Source organism: Sturnira hondurensis, unplaced genomic scaffold (genome assembly GCF_014824575.4).
Source record: "Sturnira hondurensis isolate 20B ecotype Veracruz unplaced genomic scaffold, ASM1482457v3 Scaffold0001813, whole genome shotgun sequence".
In the NCBI taxonomy this organism is placed as follows: Eukaryota; Metazoa; Chordata; class Mammalia; order Chiroptera; family Phyllostomidae; genus Sturnira; species Sturnira hondurensis.
This window is the reverse complement of record NW_028074444.1, coordinates 288,989-308,974: the sequence shown is the minus strand read 5'-3', so window position 1 is coordinate 308,974 and position 19,986 is coordinate 288,989. Positions and strand designations below refer to the sequence as shown.

Genomic DNA, 19,986 nt, shown 5'->3' with positions numbered 1-19,986 from the left:
GAAAGAAGGAGCTCCTACCTTTTGCAACAACATGGATGGAACTGGAAAGCATTATGCTGAGTGAAATAAGACAGGTGTTGAAGGACAAATACCATATGATCTCACCTTAAACAGAAAGCTAAACAACAAAACAAACAAGCAAGCAAAATATAACCAAAGACATTGAAATAGAGAACAGGCTGACAGTGACCAGAGGGGAGAGGGGAGGGAATTTCAAGGGAAATCGGGGAGAGATTTAGAGGAACATATATAAAGGATACATGGACAACAACTGAGAAAGGTGGAAATGGGAGGGAGGGGGGAGCACAAGGAGTGGAATGGGATGGGAGTAATAGAAAACTGTACTTGAAAAATAATTAAATAAAATTAAAAACAAAAAGATTCAATCGCTGTCACTGCTTATTGGATTTGTAGTGGCAGGCAGTCTGAACGCTGGTGTCTTTCCCAGTTACAGTTTTGCAAAATATTACCATGGAAGGAAACTGGGAAGAGAACACATGGGATCTTTATTATTTCTTACAACTGCATGTGAATTTAGAATTACTTCGACATTTAAAAAAATTAAGAACAGGCCCTGGCTGGTGATGCTCAGTGGACTGAGCACCGGCCTGCGAACCAAAGGGTTGTCGGTTCAACTCCCATTCAGGGCACATGCCTGGGTTGCAGGCCAGGTCCCCGTTATGGGACACATGAGAGGCAAGCACACACTGATGTTTCTCTCCCTCTCTTTCTCTCTCCCTTCCCTCTCTCCAAAAATAAATAAAATCTTTTTAAAAATTTTAAAACAGCATAACTGGCTACATTAAAGAGTAAAGTTAAATACTGATCTATCACATACTAATTGTAACAAAATTACACACTTAGTACATAAAATGTTTTATACCAATCATACCTTTCAAACTATCCTACTCAAAAAATAAAAGCTATTAGAATACAATCTAGCCAATAAAAAAGATGAAAATAGGATTCCTCTTGGCAGAATCATGCCCAACCTTCACAGGATGAATAATGATCCCAATCTACTCTTCACTTAAAGACATACCTCAGATTTGATCAAGGCATAAAATAGCTAAAATTTAAAAAAAGATGCTATCACCTTTTTAGCACAAACTATTTAAGGTCATCCTTTAACCAAAGGGAAAATAAACTAGATTCCTTTCTATCTCAACTTTAATGAATATTCTGGAAGAACTCAAAAGGATGTACAAGCTCCATCCTAGACATTTGTAAAATTGAATGCACATTGAAATTACCTAAAAAACGTTAAAAGCTTCAGATGCTGGGGTCCCACCTCCAGAATTGCTGGTTTAATTGATTTCCGGTGCAGCTAGGGGTGTAGAATTTTTCAAAGCTCCTCAAGGATTCTAATGTGCAGTCAAAGTTGTGAATCACCACTCTAACGGTTACACTTAACATCAGACAGGATGAATCACTAAAATCACCTTATCGGTTAGTGCTAAAGAGATAGAGACCTATTAAATTCGGATGAAATCATGTCGTTAGGATCATTTTTACATCCAACATATCAATAATAGTAAGAATAACATTAACAGTTAACACGAGTGTTTTTATATTCCAGATATTAGAAGTCTTCATCTATTTTTTCGACACAACATCTCACTGAGGAATGTTTCTTGGAGGTAACCTGCCTGTGGTCACACAAAGGTGTATGCCTCTAAACTAAAGGCTATGCTCTGAACTATTATGTGATCATAGCAACTTTACAAAACCAGGTATCTCTAAAGTATGCACAGAATAAACCTTTTAGGAGGGGAATTTGGCAATAGCCAGCAAAATGATAAATGCACAGTCTCTGAGTGAGCAATTCTAATTCTAAGTATTTGCCCTAATAAAACACATATGTATCAAGTGATATATGCAAAAATACTCATGGAGGCCTGGTCAGATTGCTCAGTTGGTTGCAGCGTAGCCTGGTACACCAAAAGGCTTGAGGTTTGATTCTCAGACAGGGCACATACCTAGGTTGCAGGTTCAATCCATTGGGGTGCATATAGAAGGCAGCTGATCAATGTTTCTCTCTTTCTTTCTTTCTCTTTTCCCCTATCTCCTTCTCTCTCCTTCCCTCTCTCCCTCCCTGCCTCTCTCTAAACTTAGTAAATATATCCTCAGGCGAGGATGAAGAAAAAAAATAAAAGAATATTCATGGAATCATCAATGTTAATATAAAAATCTAGAAATAACCTAAATGTCCATCAATAAATAGCTAAATAAATACGATAAAATGCTATTCAGTTTAAAAAATTAATTGATCTATTTGTACCAACATGGAGAGACTTCAAAATACATTTTGCTGACAAAAATTTATTAAAACTGTCATATTATGATACTGTTATCTACAGAGTTACTAAAGATATAGTATATCACTTATCTAAAACTTACAAAAATAATACAATATAGTCTAGCACTTTTGTTGATATAGAAAGAAGTAATTCAAACCATTAATAACTGGTTACTGGAGTGGACAGGAGGGATGGGGTTGAAAATGGAAGAGGAATGTTAGATTTGTGTAGAGTGCTCCAATTTTGTAAAAATAACATAGTCCTGTACCGCACGATTAAAAAGTAATAAATAGTCCTGGCTGGTGTAGCTCAGTGGATTGAGCGCGGGCCTGTGAACCACACGATCGCGGTTCGATTCCCAGTCAGGGCACATGCCTGGGTTGCGGGCCAGTTCCCGGTTCCCGGCAGAAGACGAATGAGAGGCAACCATACACTGATATTTCTCTCTCTCTCTCTGTCCTTCCCTTCCCCTCTAAGATAAATAAATAAAATCTTTAAAAAAAAGTAATAAATATAACATTTAAATAATCAACTTTCTTTGTTAATTTGAAATTTGTAATACTTGTTATTTATAATTTACATTATTATATTCATAAATAGTACACAATTACAAAACATAGGCTCCATCTCCTGGTAATAAAGGAGTAACTTGTATCAGATTAACCCACAGACCAGTAACAACTGCAAACTCTGCACAGAACATTAAAAATTAAATAAATACACATATATGTGAAGGCAAGTGACAAAAAGCTGGCAGAAATAGGAGAAGATTCAAAAAGAAACTCATCAGGTGAGATCCACATTCATATAGTTTAGTCCATGAAGCATTCCCCTACTCTTTGAGGTACACAGATAATAGATCTCAAATAGAATACTCTATAGTCTTANAGTGGATTGAGCGCGGGCCTGTGAACCACACGATCGCAGTTCGATTCCCAGTCAGGGCTCATGCCTGGGTTGCGGGCCAGTTCCCGGTTACCGGCAGAGGACGAATGAGAGGCAACCATACATTGATATCTCTCTCTCTCTCCCTGTCCTTTCCTTCCCCTCTAAGATAAATAAATAAAATCTTTAAAAAGTAATAAATATAACATTTAAATAATCAACTTTCTTTGTTAATTTGAAATTTGTAATACTTGTTATTTATAATTTACATTATTATATTCATAAATAGTACACAATTACAAAACATAGGCTCCATCTCCTGGTAATAAAGCAGTAACTTGTATCAGATTAACCCACAGACCAGTAACAACTGCAAACTCTGCACAGAACATTAAAAATTAAATAAATACACATATATGTGAAGGCAAGTGACAAAAAGCTGGCAGAAATAGGAGAAGATTCAAAAAGAAACTCATCAGGTGAGATCCACATTCATATAGTTTAGTCCATGAAGCATTCCCCTACTCTTTGAGGTACACAGATAATAGATCTCAAATAGAACACTCTATAGTCTTATTGGCCTAAAATGAAAGAGTTTGGAGTTAGTGAAGCAGCTAGAAATTGGGAAAGGAATCCTGGAAAGGAGGAAGTAACACAAAACAGAAGCCCCCAAATCTATGTAAATGCCCCCTCAAATCCACAAAGGAGGTCAAAGTGTTCACACAATGATGCAGAGTTCCCTAGAGTCTAGTGAGGAAAATGAAAGCTAAAAAGCTGAGGGGGTTTTGGCAATGACTCACCATAGGAATGACAAAGTTTAAAGTTTTGAGACTTTTCACGGAAACCCAAGAAAAGGCCTATATGTATACCTTAGGAATAAATACCACAAACTAGAACTAAGAAAATAACTCCAGGATTAAGAGCAAAACTGAAATAGACTCACTTTAACAAAACCTAAAAGCAAGCTGTGGCAACATCAAGATTATCTGCAAATAATTTAACTTCATGCTAGGACAAAACTCAACATCATTCAAAGGAAGATAAAAATCCATCATCTGTAAAATGTATCATACACAATGCCCAAATTCCAATAAAAATAATTATGGGACACACAACTAAATAGGAAGATGTGATCCAGAGTCAAAAGGAAAAAAAAAAAATCTATCAGTGGAAACTGACACACAGATGACCTAGACTTTAGAATTGGTAATCAAGGATTTTATAATAAAAATGACAAGTATGTTAACAGTGAGTATAATGGGTGAAAACATGGGAATTTCAAGAGATGGAAACTATTTTTTAAATGGAACTTTAGAACTGCAAATACAATATTTTATATTTTTAAAAATCATTACATAAGATTATTATTAAATTGGACACTGATAAAGAAAAGAATAGTGAACTTTAAGACAATTCAACAGAAATCATACAAATGAAAGGGTAATAGTTTTAATTTTATGTATCAACTTGACTGGGCTACAGGGTACCCAGATATCTGATCAAAAATTATTCTAGATTATGTCTGTAAAGGTATGTTTGCTGGGGATGAGATTAACATTTAAACTGTAGGCTGAGTAAAGCAGGTTGCCCTACCTAATGTGGATGGACCTTATTCAACCAGTTGAAAGCTTTCAAAACTAAAATGTAAACTCCCCCCTAAGTTAGAGAGAATTCCTCTCACCCGACTGCCTTCAAACTGGAACAGTGAATTCTATCATCTGCCTTGGTAGTTCACCTGAAACGCTGGCTCTTCCTGAGTCTCAAACATGCCAGCTTTCATACTGGAACTACATAGCTGGCCCTCCTGGTCCTCAGGCCTTTGGACTTGGAATGAATATCTAGCTTCCTGACTGACCCTGAAGATCTTGAGAGTTAACAGCCTCCATAACTGCCAATTATTTATAATAAATCTTTTTAGATTGGTAAATAAACAAAAGATAGGCAGACACACAGACATGTTTCCTATTGGTTCTGTTTCTATGGAGAATCCAGAAAACACAGAGAAAAAAGACTGAAAAAGTAAGACCTTCAATAACAAGTGACAGTACCAAATGTTTTAATGTAAGCAGAATTGAAATCCTAGAATAAAAGGAGGGAAAGTACATATGAAAGAAAATATATGAAGAACTACTGTACAAAGTTTTCCTAATCTGATTAAAAACTGTAACCCACAAATTCAATAGGCAGGGTAAAAACTAAGCACAAAGAAAACCACACCTAGGCATATCATGTTTAAAATGCTGAAAACCAAAGATAAAGGAAGTATTCTTAAAGCAGTCTGAGAAAAAAGAAAACTCATTGCATATTGGCAAACAATGATAATAACGTCCAACTTCCAATCACGAACAAAGTAATCTAGAAGACAATGTACTAGCATCCTTAAAAATGCTAAAAAAAAATACGAAGGAATATTATTCAATTATAAGATAGAACAGAATTCTAAAACATGCTACAGTATGTATAAACCTTGAAAACATTATGTTAAGTGTTGTATTAATACAGCACAGGGAGTTGGCCATGGAAAGAGGAAATACCAGATGCCCAAGAAGCCAAGCGAAGACCAGTGGAGTTAAGCTGACAGCAAAAATGTCACCACCCCTTCACTCCCACCCAAAAACACAGAAAGAGCTAATTTGATCATCCAGTCAACTACCTCCTTAAACTACTGACCTGCATGCACAGCTGCTATATGACCTTCCTAGGGTGGCAGTAATGAGCAGTCTGCTATTTTGCCCTCACAGTACAGGTATAAATATAGTTACTAAGCAAGAAACACAGATATAAAAGGAAGTCACTGGACCCTGAAATGCAAAATTCCACAAACCTGCCTTTTTCAAAAACCATGCCTTTTCCTGCAACCCCACTTTGATCCCAGCTTATAAAAGAAAGCCAAGCTGAGCCAATAACTCTACCCTCTCCCAACCACCCTGAGGCCAGTTCAAATGACCTTCTTTTCCTCTGTGCTATCTCCCTCCATTGTGGTTGAGCATGAGCTTAAAATCTATCTAGGAAGATCTCTGGGATTTTCCTCTCAATTCCTGTCTTGGGGGACCCAAGAACTCTAATGCTAGTAACCATTTGAGTCCACTTAAGCAGTACCTAGAATGGGCAAATTCATGAAGAAAAATAAGTACAATAGAGGTTACCAGGGACTGAAAAAGGGAGAATCGATACTTACTGTCTGATAGGTACAAAATTTCTGTTTGGGATGAAAATGCTGTAGAAATGCATGATGGTTACACAACACTGTGAATGTGCTTAGTATCAAAGAATTATAAACCTAAAAACTGTTAAAACTGTAAATTTTAAATTATCCATATTTTACCACAATAAGAAAAATAATGAGTAAAAAGTACAAAAGAAAAATCTAGCCAAAATAGAAGACTATATCCAACAAAAAAACATCTATGAAGGTAAAGGCAAAATTAAAGAGTTTTAGGGGCTTCCAATCAAGATGGCAGCATAGTTAAACATAGCTCACCTCCTTGCACAACCACATCAGGGTTATAACTAAATTATAGAACAACCATCACTCAGAACCATCAGAAATTGAGTTGAATGGAAGTCTGACAACTAAGGAATTAAAGAAACCACATCCATCCAGGTCAGTAGGAAGGATGGATATGCAGAATGGGCTGGTCCCACACCCATATATGGTAGAAAAAATTCAGGAAGGATATCTAAGAAATGAGGAGCCCCAACCACACTCAAGGAGTTCATCCTCACCAAGCCCTTATTATATGAAATGCTAAAGGGACTTATATAAGAAAAAGAAGATGAAAAATATTAATAGTGAAAGGACAGCAAACTCACAGTTATTAACAACCACACCTTAAAACAAAAGCAAACCTAGAGGACAGCTAGATCAGGAGTGGAGCCAGAGAAATGAAGAACACATGGAGGGTTAGCAACAGGGCAGTGGGAGGAGGAGAAGGGGGGAGAAGGTACAGAAAATAGCATAGATGGTAGGTAGAAAATAGATAAGGGAGAGGGCAAGAATAGTAGGGGAAATATAGAATCTAAAGAACTTGAGACACATGGTTATAAAAGAGGGGGGGGGGGAGAATGTTGGGGGAGGGAGTGTGCGGGTGGAGGGGAATGAAGGGGGGGAATAGAACAACTGTAATGATATAAACAATAAAATATTTTTTTTAAAAAAGAAACTTATGGAGGACCTCAACAGCATAAAAAAGATCCAGTCAGAAACAAAGAATACACTCATTTAAATAAAAAAACAACTTACAGGGAAACAAAAATAGGGAGAATGAGGCCTAGAACCAAATCAATGATTTGGAACATAAGGAAGCAAAAAACAACCATGCAGAACAAGAAGAAAAAGAATACAATAAAACAAGGGCACTGTAAACAGCTTACTGGACAACTGCAAGCATTCCAGTATTTGCATCATAGGCATGCCAGAAAGAGAAGAGAAAGAGCAAGAAACTGAAAAACTATCTGAAAAAATAATGAAAGAAAACTTACCTAATCTTGAAGGAAAGAGACATACAAGTCCAGGAAGCACAGAGAGTCCCAAAGAGGATGGACACAAAGAGGCCCACTCCAAGATACATCATAATTAAAATGCCAAAGATTAAAGGTAAAGAGAGAATCTTAAAAGCAGCAAAAGAAAATAAGTTAGTTGCCTACAGGGGAGATCCCATAAGACTGTCAGGTAATTTCTCAAAAAAAGTTTGCAGGCTAGAAAAGACTGGCAAGAAATGTTCAAAGTCATGAAAAGCAGGCACCTACAGCCAAGATTGCTCTACCCAGCAAAGCTATCATTTAGAATCAGAGGACAGATAGAGTTGCCCAGACAAGAAAAAACTAAAGTTCGTCATCACCAAAGCATTATTACATGAAATGTTAAAGATACTTATTTAAGAAAAAGAAGACAATCAAAACTATGAACAATACAATGGCAATAAATATATACCTATCAACAATTGAATCTAAAGAACAAACTAAGCAAACAAGAAAAACAGAGACAGAATCATGGGTATGGAAAGGGTTTTGATGGTTGCCCAATGGGAGGGGTTGTGGAGGAATAGGTGAAGAGGTGAGGGGATTAAGAAGTACAAACAGGTAGTTTCCAAATAGCCAGGAGGATGTAAGGCACAGTGTGAGAAATGGAGTAGCCGAAGAACTTATATGCATGATCCATGGACATGAACAAGCGTGTGGAGACTGCCTGAGGGAGTGAGGTGTGTTGGGTGGAGGACGGCAAAGGAGGAATAATTGGGACAACTGTAATAGCATAATACATAAAATATAATTTTTTAAAAAAAGATTTTTTAGCCATTATATGTTGTGGACCACTCTCCCTGGTTTGAAGAATTGTAACTCTACCCCCTGGGGCTAAGGATGAGTAAGTGACCTCCAGAATGCGAGCCACAGGAGACAAAGCTTGTCTCTGGTAGCAAACTCTGCCTCTGCTTCATCCCTCGACCCCAAGCATGGTCTATGTTGTTGACAGGTAAGTCCCCTCAGAGGAGGGACAACCTAAGCCAGACATGATCACTGATCACTTGGGAAGCCATCATGGAAGGACCCCGGGGGAGGGGGGGGTGCTGCAACAAAGAGTGAGCAATAGACCCATGCCACCCGGCTATGTGACAGAGCCCAAGTCCCCACGTCCTCTGGGAGAAGTGTTTCCTGGCTCTAATCCACTTAAGCCTGAATACCTGATGGGGAGGGGTGCAACTCCTTGCCTTGCTAGAGCAGGTCCTGGGGGAAAATCTGGCATCACAAAGAATTCCTGAAAAACCTGTGAAATTTGCTCTGCTAAGAGTGCTTTCATTCATATGTTAAGGGTTCGAGCAGGAAACTCTAAAAACTCTGTTCCTGACAGACTCTGACTCAGACTAAGCCCTCAGATTTCTTTGAAATGTTATCTACTGTTTGATCCTTGCCGCCCTGTATTCTTGTGTATTACAACCCAATAAAAGCCCCTGGAAGTGGGGGCTCAAGGCCTTTCTCCCCTGAGAAACTGGCCTCTGCTCATGGCCCTTCCTTTTTGAGGAATTGGCCACCTCTCCTCCCCTCCCCTCCCCAAGCAGATCATGTCTTATTTACTTTCGTCCGTGGCAGACGGGGGGACTTGTGGGAAAAGTTGCCCCCACAATTATACCTACCACATTATCAAAAAAGCTTAAGCACATTTCAGGCTGAAGAGAATAATGCCAGATAGAAATTCAGATCTACATATAGGAATGAAATGTTAAATATGCATAAAAATATCTAAGATTCTTTTAGGACAAATCTTACAAAGACATTCTATAAACTTGTAAAACACAGGAGGGAGATAAAAGCCTACAAATTATGCCCCCAGAAAATTAATCAAGTATAAAGTATATCATTAACTACCATTAACATATAAGCTAATTTTTATTAAGAACTGCAGAGTGCTACAATGTAGGATGGAATATTTTTAACTTTTAAATCTAAATAATAGCTAAGATTTCTCCTTCTTTCTTTTCTTTTTGCTGCATTAAGTCTTGTTTCCATTTGGTTCACAGCATGGGAGAGGATCCCAGGGTGGATAAAAGGCAGCACAGTAGTTGAAGGGAGAGGCTCAAGCAGAAGCCAGACACCAGTGGGGTCCAGGGGGGCCCCTCAAAGTCTTCTAGGATCCAATGGCTCCTACTAGTGCTTGAGCCTTCCAACGAGATATTCACCGAGCCTGAGAGCAAACAAACCTGCAGAGGTGAGTCAGGTTTCACCTCCTCATTGAAGAAGTGGTTCTCCAGGATATCATAGAGATGAGGGTCTGTACCGGCAGTACCCAGGGCATGCAGATGCAAAAGGACCTGGTTCAAGTTCTTCTCCAGGACCATGGTGGCTTCCATGGTGTCCTGTGTTTTACCCCACTTATCTTGGGAAGGCTTCTGCACATCTAGAAAGAAGGTATAGCCACCACACTAATTTTGCATCTTCAAGAGACACTAGGTGTCTTTGTACTTCTCCTTCACCAACTGCTGGAAGAAGTGGCCCATGTTCTCCAGAACCACATTGTTACAGTCAACACAGAAGCCCAGAGAGAGGTAGGTGTAGGAGACCTGCAGGTGCAGATTGACCACTCAGTTGATGGTGGTCCCCACCTCGGTGCAATAATTCTGATGAATTTGGGAGCTCATAGTTTCTCACCAATAAGAACTAAGCACAAAAACAGTGCTGGCTGAACTTGGAGGCCAAGGATGACTGAGGTGATGACTGGAAAATAGTGTGGAGGGTCATCAAAGGCTGGAAGAAGGGGCGGGGTGTTCCTAGTTATGTCCCATCCAAACACTATTGAAGCAAGAGATATATGCAGGATAATATTTCTAAATTCACCATAGGTCAGTATTTTTTTTTTGCAAAAAAACAGATGAATATGTCACCTAACTTTCAAATAACTTATTTATTCAGAGAACATTTCTTGTTGGCTAGTTATATAACTTCTAAGAAATCTACAGCAATATATATGTGTATGTATATATATTTCTTCTTATAAGCATCAAACACAGTCAAAAATGTTTTTAATCTGCAAAATGTCTACTAATAGCTGTTTTATAACACCTTTTTATACAGATGTTCTAAAGTACAACTGGCAAATTGAATACATGAGTAAGTCCACCTCCACACCCTACTAAAACCTTACCAAAAAGAAATTTTAAGAAGGAAAAAAAAGACTGACATATACAGGGATGATAATAATGAGAAGGGCAATATCAACACAATTGTTAGAAAACAAGAAGCATATGGATGCATAAACAGTAACTAGCCCTGAATGGTGTAGCTCAGTGGATTGACCACAGACAGGCCTGAGAACCAAAGGATTGTGGTTCAATTCCCAGTCAGGGCACATGCCTGGGCTACAGGCCAGTTCCCAGCAGGGGATGCACGAGAGGCAACCATACATTCATATTTCTCTCCCTCTCTCCTTTCCTTCCCCTCTAAAGATAAATCAAAATCTTTAAAAAAAAAAAAGAGCAACAAAAAGAAAACAGTAACTAATTGGGTACAGGAGACAAACCCCAATGCCTAGTGGCTAAGATAATCACTAAGCAAACTAATCTCTTCAAAGATTCTTTTGGAAGAATCTGTTCTTCCAAAGCAAACAAATTCCTGACAAAAATAAATAAATAAACATCAAAAGAGCTACAAATAGAAAGCACTTGTTATCTCTGAAGGTCAGGCAAAAACTAAAAATGGGAAAACTGGCAGAAAGTGTCAATAAGGAACATATAGATGCCTAAACACCTTTTCCACGCTTGCAGAAAACAGGAGGTTAACTCTGGAGAGGCTGGACCAGGCGGGCTCCAAATTAGTGGACATCAAATACAGCTTGGGAGCATATAACAGGGGCTCTACTTAAAACTGAATTTTACATAAAAGTCTGAAAAAGGAAAGGTGAGACCTCCAACCCCTTCCTTTGTTCTATACCACAATACTGGCTATTGCCCTGCCAGAGCTGAGATTTTTCTCTAATACAAGAGAAAAACATGTAAACATTTGGTTGTGTTGGGTGAACATTTGGGAGTTCCTCCAATAAAAGAGCCTGATCACCACACCCACTGAGGTCATCCAGACCTTTCTGTCCACACAAAGCTTCCCAATGGCTTTTAAGTGCACACTCATGAGCATGAGCATGAGGACAGCAGAGGGTCACTAGATGGTTGAGAAAACTGACTAACATGTATTAGGATCTGAAACAAACCAAAAGTAAAGCAGTGGAAAGAGAAACACCAGATAAGATTAAACAATATTCAAAACATAATGTCATAAGAGGTAAGCCAAAATGCATATTAAGTTCATGAAGCAAGAACAGGACCCTATTTTTTAAAGTATTAATCACAAATGAATCTCTAGAAAATAAAACTATGAAACCAAAATTATAAATTCATCAGAATTAGATGGTTTAGAAACTAAAATTGAAGAAATGTCCAAGACAGCAGAACAAAAGAAAGTTTTAAAAGACAATTTCTGAAGAAGAAAAAAGGTATTGGAGCACAGTCCAACATTTAATTCATAGAAATTAGAAAAATAAAATTGAGGAAAGATAGGAGATTAGTACACTTTTAAAATTTTCTCCAAAACTGAATGAAGCACATGAATTTCCAGATTGCAAGTGCAAAATCAGTACCCAGAAAAATGAATTAAAAAAGACCCATTCCAAGAGGATTCACTGTGATAATAAGAACATAGAAATTAAAAACTTATTTCCAAATAGAATAAAATACACCATGAAAAAACTGAGAATCAAAATGCAAAGGACTGCTTAATAGCAAGCTAGAAATAAAAAATTAAGAACAATTTCTTCAAAAACCTTAGGAAAAATAACTTCCAGTCTTGCATATGCCAAATGAGAAAGTAAAATAAGAACAAAAGCACCAAAATCAAGAAATAGAAAATGCAGACTTCCGCCAAGATGGAGGCATAGGTGGAAACACTGTGCCTTCTCCCACAACCAAGTTTGAACACAACAAAGGTTTGAAGAACTAGGACACACCCAAAGACGAGAAAACGGAATTATAAGGAAGTTCGACAACTAGGAACCGTTCAACGGGGACGGTAAGAGAGGCGGAGCCAGCAGCAGAGCTGGGTCGGGCAGGACAGATCCCCCAACCGAGGCACCCAGGTAGCCCGGAATCAGTCGGGGTGTGGGGCAGACTGACCTCAGTCGCACATTCGCGCACAGTGAGACGGACCACGCAGGCCCCAGGGGGCGAACCCTGTGGTGGAGGGCTGACGGCGGTGGCACACTCGCATGCAGTGGAACGAAACACGTGGGCCTGGTGACGGTGGTGGCTGCAGTGCGGGGGGGGGGCATGGCGGCAGGCAGCAGACGGAAAGCCATCGTCCCCCTCTGACCCCGCCCCCATATATGACGTCACAACCCAGCGACTTAAGTTGCCCTGTTCTAGTCAACACTTTAGGGCTCTGATCCTGCTACGGAACAGGCACCAAGAGCCCAAAAGATGGTGCAAGAAAAACTCAAAGTCCCAGAGCCAATAACTCTAAGTGACCGACAAACTGCCAGCCTCTCAGAAGCACAATTCAAGACACTATTTATCTGGATGCTCACAGAACGGGTAGATTATAGTCACAAATTAGAGGAACATATGAAGGCTAAACTAATTGAAATGAAGAAAGATGAACAGGAAACCAATAGCGATGGAAAGCAAACTGGGACTCAAATCAATGGAATGGACCAGAAGGAAGAACAAAACATCCAACCAGAAAGGGATGAAGAAATGAGAATTCAAAAAAATGAGGAGAGGCTTAGGAACCTCCAGGACATCTTTAAACATTCCAACATCCGGATTATAGGGGTACCAGAAGGGGGAAAGAAACAGCCACGAGTGGAAAACGTATTTGAACAAATAATAAAGGAGAACTTCCCCAGTCTGGCAAAGGAAATAGACTTCCAGGAAATCCAGGAAGCTCAGAGAGTGCCAAAGAAGTTGGACCCAAGAAGGAACACACCAAGGCACATCATAATTACATTAGCCAAGACCAAAATGAAGGAGAGAATCCTAGAAGCAGCAAGGGATAAGGGGACAGTCACCTACAAAGGAGTACCCATCAGACTGTCAGCGGATTTCTCAAAAGAGACCTTACAGGCAAGAAGGGGCTAGAAAGAAGTATTCCAAGTCATGAAATCCAAAGACCTACAGCCAAGATTGCTTTATCCAGCAAAACTTTCATTCAGAATGGAAGGACAGATAAAGTGCTTCTCAGATAAGGTCAAGTTCAAGGAGTTCATCATCACCAAGACCTTATTATATGAAATGCTAAAGGGACTTATCTAAGGAAGAGATGATGAAAAATATCAACAGTGAAAGGACAGCAAACTCACAGTTATTAACAACCACACCTAAAACAAAAGCAAACCAAGAGGACAGCTAGATCAGGAGTGGAACCATAGAAATGAAGAACACATGGAGGGTTAGCAACAGGGGGGTTGGAGGGGGAGAAGGCACAGAAAATAGCATAGATGGTAGGTAGAAAATAGATAGGGGGGAGGGCGAGAATAGTGGGGGAAATATAGAATCTAAAGAACTTGAGACATATGGTTATAAACTGGGGAGGGGAGAATGTTGGGGGAGGGAGTGTGCGGGTGGATGGGAATGAAGGGGGGAAGAGAACAACTTTAATGGTATAATCAATAAAATATATTTTAAAAAAGAAATAGAAAATGTGATTTTAGGGAGAGAAAAAGGAAATCCAAAATGATGGTGAGGTGAAGACCAGCAATGACAGTTATACAGCAGGCCTAGTGAGCACCCAAGCTAGATCGAAGGTACCAGGCGGAGTGTCTCCAAGAAAAACAAAGTGGAACTAGTAGATGACCTAATTCATTGGCCTGATACACAAACTCTCCTGTAAGTTCCACTGGGAAGATTTTAAGGCAGAATGGATGATGGGGACTATGAGATTTAAAGCTCTCAAACTCCCTGTTTTCTTGCCACACATTTTTCTTTCCTCCAGCCTCCCATATTGATCTTTCACCTACATAAATATTCATTTTACTTGCTACAATATATAATCGTTTCTTTTTTATACTACTTGGTTCCCTTAGAATAATGATTTCTCAATTTTTCATTTGATATTTAAATTATATTCATAGATCACACTGATAAAGAACAAAATTTTAAAAACAAGTAGTAGTATATGTTTTAAATATTTGTCTTTTTATCCATGAATATGTAGCTAGGACTGACTTTACGTAAACACATAAAACACACAAACATACACACATTTACAACCTTCATTATTCACTGTTTTCAGTCATTATATTTAATTACTATGAGACAGTGGTCTTGACATCAATTTTTAACTACTTAAGAACAAACAAATACATGATAATTTATCTACTTACATTCCTCTGTGTTGGACATACTTTCAAATTGTTTTATATTCTTAATAAGCTCATGGAGCACCCTTCTGTATAAATCTTTGTATCTCTAATGACAAGTTTCTAGAAGCAGAGTAAGTTTAAGGCTGTTGAACTACACTACTTAGCTATCCTGCAAAATTTCTGCCCATTTACATTTCTACTTACAATATAGGATGTTCAGTTTACCACACACCTACCAGCAATAATATATTTTTAACTCTTTCACAAAGAAAGTACAAATTTAACATGTACTCATTTTTAAAACATTTTTTAATTATTGACTTGAGAGAGAGACATCACTTTGTTGTTCCATTTATTTATACACTCATTGGCTGCTTCTTGTATGTGCCCTGACTGGAGATAAAACCTGAAACATTGGCATACTGCGACAACACTTTAACCAACTGAGCAACCCAGCCAGGACAACATGTACTCATTTTAATATAAATTTCCATATTACCTATTCATGAATTTTGACCATTTTTCTATTGGGATACCACATAAATATGTGGTTTTTAATTTGGTGAACCTTCTCATAGATTAAAATATCCATCCTTTTGTCATATTGATGATGAGTGTTTTCTAAGTCTTAACTCTCATAGAGTCACTTTTTCTTTTCCCTCTCTCGCATTTGTACATAGAAAGGCCTTCCCAGACTTCCAGCCAAGATGGAGGCATAGGAAGACACACTGTGCCTCCTTGCACAACCCAAAGCAGGACAATAATTTAAAAACAAAAAACAACCAGAACTGACAGAAAATTGAACCGTATGGAAGTCTAACAACGAAAGAGTTAAAGAAGAAACATTCAACCCGACCAGTAAGAGGGGCGGAGAAAGCCAGCTGGGCAAAGAATCATGGCAAGGCATCAGTGGGAAGACCCAGTGAGGCAGCAGATTTCAAACTGGGTGGTCTCACATTTGCGTGCAGATAAACTGGAAGAAATAACTAGAGAGCCAGAAGGACTGTGCAACCCAGGGCTCCAAGCAGGGAAATAAAGCCTCAACCCATTAACTGAAAACACCTGTGGGAATTGACTCAGTGGGAGAAACTCCCAGCCTCACAGGACAGTTCACCGGAGAGACCCACAGGGTCCCAGGATGTACACAAACCCAGCCACCCAGGAATCAGCACCAGAAGGGCCCAATTTGCTTGTGGGAAGTGGAGGAAGTGACTCAAATCCAACAGAGAGCAGAGCAAGCACCACTGTTTTCTCTCAGACCCCTCCCCCACATACCACATCACAACCCAGTTATGGGGGTTGCCCCGCACAAGTAAACACCTAAGTCTCCGCCTCTCACTACCTAACAGGCACATCAAGACAAAAAAAAAGGCCCAAATGAAAGAACAGATCAAAGCTCCAGAAATAATTCAACTAAGCAACAAAGAGGTAGCCAACCTATCAGATGCACAGTTCAAAACACTGGTAATCAGGATGTTCACAGGATTGGTTCAATTTGGTCACAAGTTAGATGAAAAAATGAAGGCTACACTAAGTGTAATGAAGGAAAATGCATAGGGAAACAATAGTGATGGGGACAAAACTGGGACTCAAATCAATGGTGTGGACCAGAAGAAAGAAACAACCAAACAGAAAAGAAGGAAGAAACAAGAATTTAAAAAAGTGAGGAGAGGCTTAGGAACCTCCAGGAGATCTTTAAATTTTCCAACATCCAAAGTATAGGGGAACCAGAAGGGGAAGAGGAAGAGCAACAAGTGGGAAATTTATTTGAACAAATAATAAAGGAGAACTTCCCTAATCTGGCAAAGGAAAAAGACTTCCAGGAAGTCCAGGAAGCTCAGAGAGTGCCAAAGAAGTTGGACCCTAGGAAGAACACACCAAGGCACATCATAATTACATTAGCCAAGATTAAAATGAAGGAGAAAATTCTAGAATCAGCAAAAGAAAACAAGGCAGTTACCTACAAAGGCATTCCCATGAGACTGTCACCTGATTTCTCAAAAGAGACTACAGGCAAGAAGGCGCTGGAAAGAAGTATTCCAAGTCATGAAAGGCAAGGACCTACAGCCAAGATTGCTCTATCCAGCAAAGCTATCATTTAGAATGGAAGGGCAGATAAAGTGCTTCTCGGATAAGGTCAAGTTCAGGGAGTTCAACATCGCCAAGTCCTTATTATATGAAATGTTAAAGGGACTTATCTAAGAAAAAGAAGATAAAAAATATGAACAGTACAAAGGCAGCAAACTCACAGTTATTAACAACCACACCTAAAAGAAAACAAACTAAGCAAACAATTAGAACAAGAACAGAACCACAGAAATAAAGATCACATGGAGGGTTAGCAACAGGGGAGTGGGAGGGGAGAGGGGGGGAAAAGATACAGAAAATAAGTAGCATAGATGGTAGGTAGAAAATACAAAGGGGATGGCTAAGAATAGTATAGGAAATGTAGAAGCAAAGAACTTTTATCTACAACTCAGACATGAACTAAAGGGGGAAAATGTGGGTGGGAGGGGGTATGCAAGGCGGAGGGGAGTGAAGGGGAAAATGGCACAACTGTAATACCATAATCAATAAAATATATTAAAAAACTTTTTAAAAGAAAAAGAAAACCCTTCCTCAGCTCAATAAATAATGATCTATGTTTTCTTCTCTCTCTCTCTCTAAGGGCATGGAATTGCGGTTTTACTATTAGCAATTAAAGTAACCTAAAAGGAATTCTTCAGCAATACTTCTACAAAAGCCTGAGACAGCAATGTAGGGATCTCAGGAATACAAATGTGGCTTAAAAGCAAATAACCTCCTATGTCTTTTAAGTAGAAAAATTTCAACATATAAGATTTCTTCCTTTAATATCAGTAATATATGGGCCAAAAGCAATGTAATACTCTCAGGTATATATGCTAATATAGCTTAATTTTAAAAGTTTTTACTCACTTGTGGTCATGATGTTAGGAGGGCAAGAGGGTATTCCATGATCTACTGCCCATCTGTAGGCTCCTTCTCCAACTAAAAAGCTAACAACAAAAAAATTATTCTTTTAAAAATTCCCAGTTTCTTCTTCTCCTATATATTCAATAAAGTAAGGCAACCGGAAAAAAAAAGTTTAGCATATAGACATAATGCTAGATTTACTTCAAAATAATAATATGGCTTAAAATAGTCTTTAAAAATTTTCCCATTAAAAATTTTTCAGTTAGAAATATTACCATTCACTCACAGTAACTAATAAGTAAAATTCAACATCACAAGTAAAAAAGTTGACTTCCCAATGGAAAATATTAACATATATCTCAGATCACCATGGTTCTCAGTACGTGTCACAAGATCGTCTTGTTAAGAGTCAAAGTTTAAGTGAGTCTTCAGATACAGCATTCTTGCCTAGTATAATGCCTGTCATAACTCAAAATGAGATACCCCCAAAACAAAAAGATGCGCTTACATTTTTCACCCTTGGTGCTCAAAAATACATACCTGACCCTCTGAATCATTTTTACTATAGTTAAGTAAAATGCTGCCATGTTCCAATAATAATTTTTAAGCCCCAAACAGCACATAACAAATAAAATAATACTATTAGCTAACTATGAAAGACTTATTTTCAAAGGTTTCAAATAGCATGCAGGATAATTAACCGCAGCACTTCCTAATACATAATATCAAGCAGTTACTGTTACAATCAGTCACTCCATCTCCTTCCATAGCCAACTTCTTAAAGATCTCAGCCAGCTAGCAATGGATTACTTGAACAAGTGCCTATTCATTAGTTCCCTGTTCCCTATTTTTTGTTTCTGTTTTTCTAATCATTCCAACACTAAAAACTCAGAGCAATACAGATTGAAGTCTTTAGATTCGATTATTAGTAAGAAAATCAGAGGACTTCTGCCAAGATGGAGGGATAGGTGGAAACACTGTGCCTTCTCCCACAACCAAGTTTAAATACAACAAAGGTTTGGAGAACAAAGACATAGCCAAAGAACAGAAAATTGAATTATATGGAGGTGCGACAACAACTAACCATTCAACTGGGACGGTAAGGGGGGCAGAGCCAGCAGCGGAGCAGGGTCAGGCAGGCAAGATCCCCTGACCTAGGCGCGTAGGTAGCCCAGACCCAGTCAGGATGTGGAACAGACTGACCGCAGTCGCACATTTGCGCACAGTGAGACGGACCACGCAGGCCCCAGGGGGCAAGGGCTGACGACGGTGGCACATCTGCATGCAGTGGGACGAAACGTGAGGGCCCCGGTGACAGTGGCAGCTGCGGCACCTGTGGGGGCTGCATCGGGAGGCAGCAGATGGAAAGCCATTGCTCCTCTTTGACCCCGCCCCCATATACAACATCACAACCCACCAACTGAGTTGCCCTGCTCTGTTGAACACCTAGGGTTCCGATCCTGATATGTAACAGGCACGAACAGCCCAAAAGATGGAGTAAGAAGAACTCAAAGTCCCATAGCCAATAACTCTAAGCAACGAGAAATTGCCAGCCTCTCAGAAGCACAATTCAAGACACTGTTTATCAGGATGCGCACAGAACTGGTTGATTATAGTCACAAATTAGAGGAACATATGAAGGCTAAACTAACTGAAATGAAGGGAGATGAACAGGAAACCAATAGCGATGGAAAGCAAACTGGGACTCAAATCAATGGAATGGACCAGAAGGAAGAACAAAACATCCAACCAGAAAGGGATGAAGAAATGAGAATTCAAAAAAATGAGGAGAGGCTTAGGAACCTCCGGGATATCTTTAAACATTCCAACATCCGGATTATAGGGGTACCAGAAGGGGGAAAGAAACAGCCATAAGGGGAAAACTTATTTGAACAAATAATAAAGGAGAACTTCCCCAGTCTGGCAAAGGAAATAGACTTCCAGGAAATCCAGGAAGCTCAGAGAGTCCCAAAGAAGTTGGACCCAAGAAGGAACACACCAAGGCACATCATCATTACATTAGCCAAG

The 19,986-nt window shown here is 39.0% G+C and overlaps 1 protein-coding gene across 6 annotated transcripts in view; it reads right to left on the bottom strand.

Annotated features, from left to right (window-relative positions):
- TASP1 (taspase 1) overlaps positions 1 to 19,986 on the bottom strand; it is a 355,079-nt gene that overhangs the window by 229,868 nt on the left and 105,225 nt on the right. For all 6 annotated transcript variants that reach the window (XR_005064338.1, XM_037031312.1, XM_037031321.1 and 3 more), the window contains one exon: positions 17,962 to 18,041. Coding sequence is in view for 5 of the 6 variants with exons in the window: in XM_037031312.1 (XP_036887207.1) it covers positions 17,962 to 18,041 (80 nt within the window). In the remaining variant the exon portion in view is untranslated. The remainder of the gene's footprint in view (positions 1 to 17,961; positions 18,042 to 19,986) is intronic.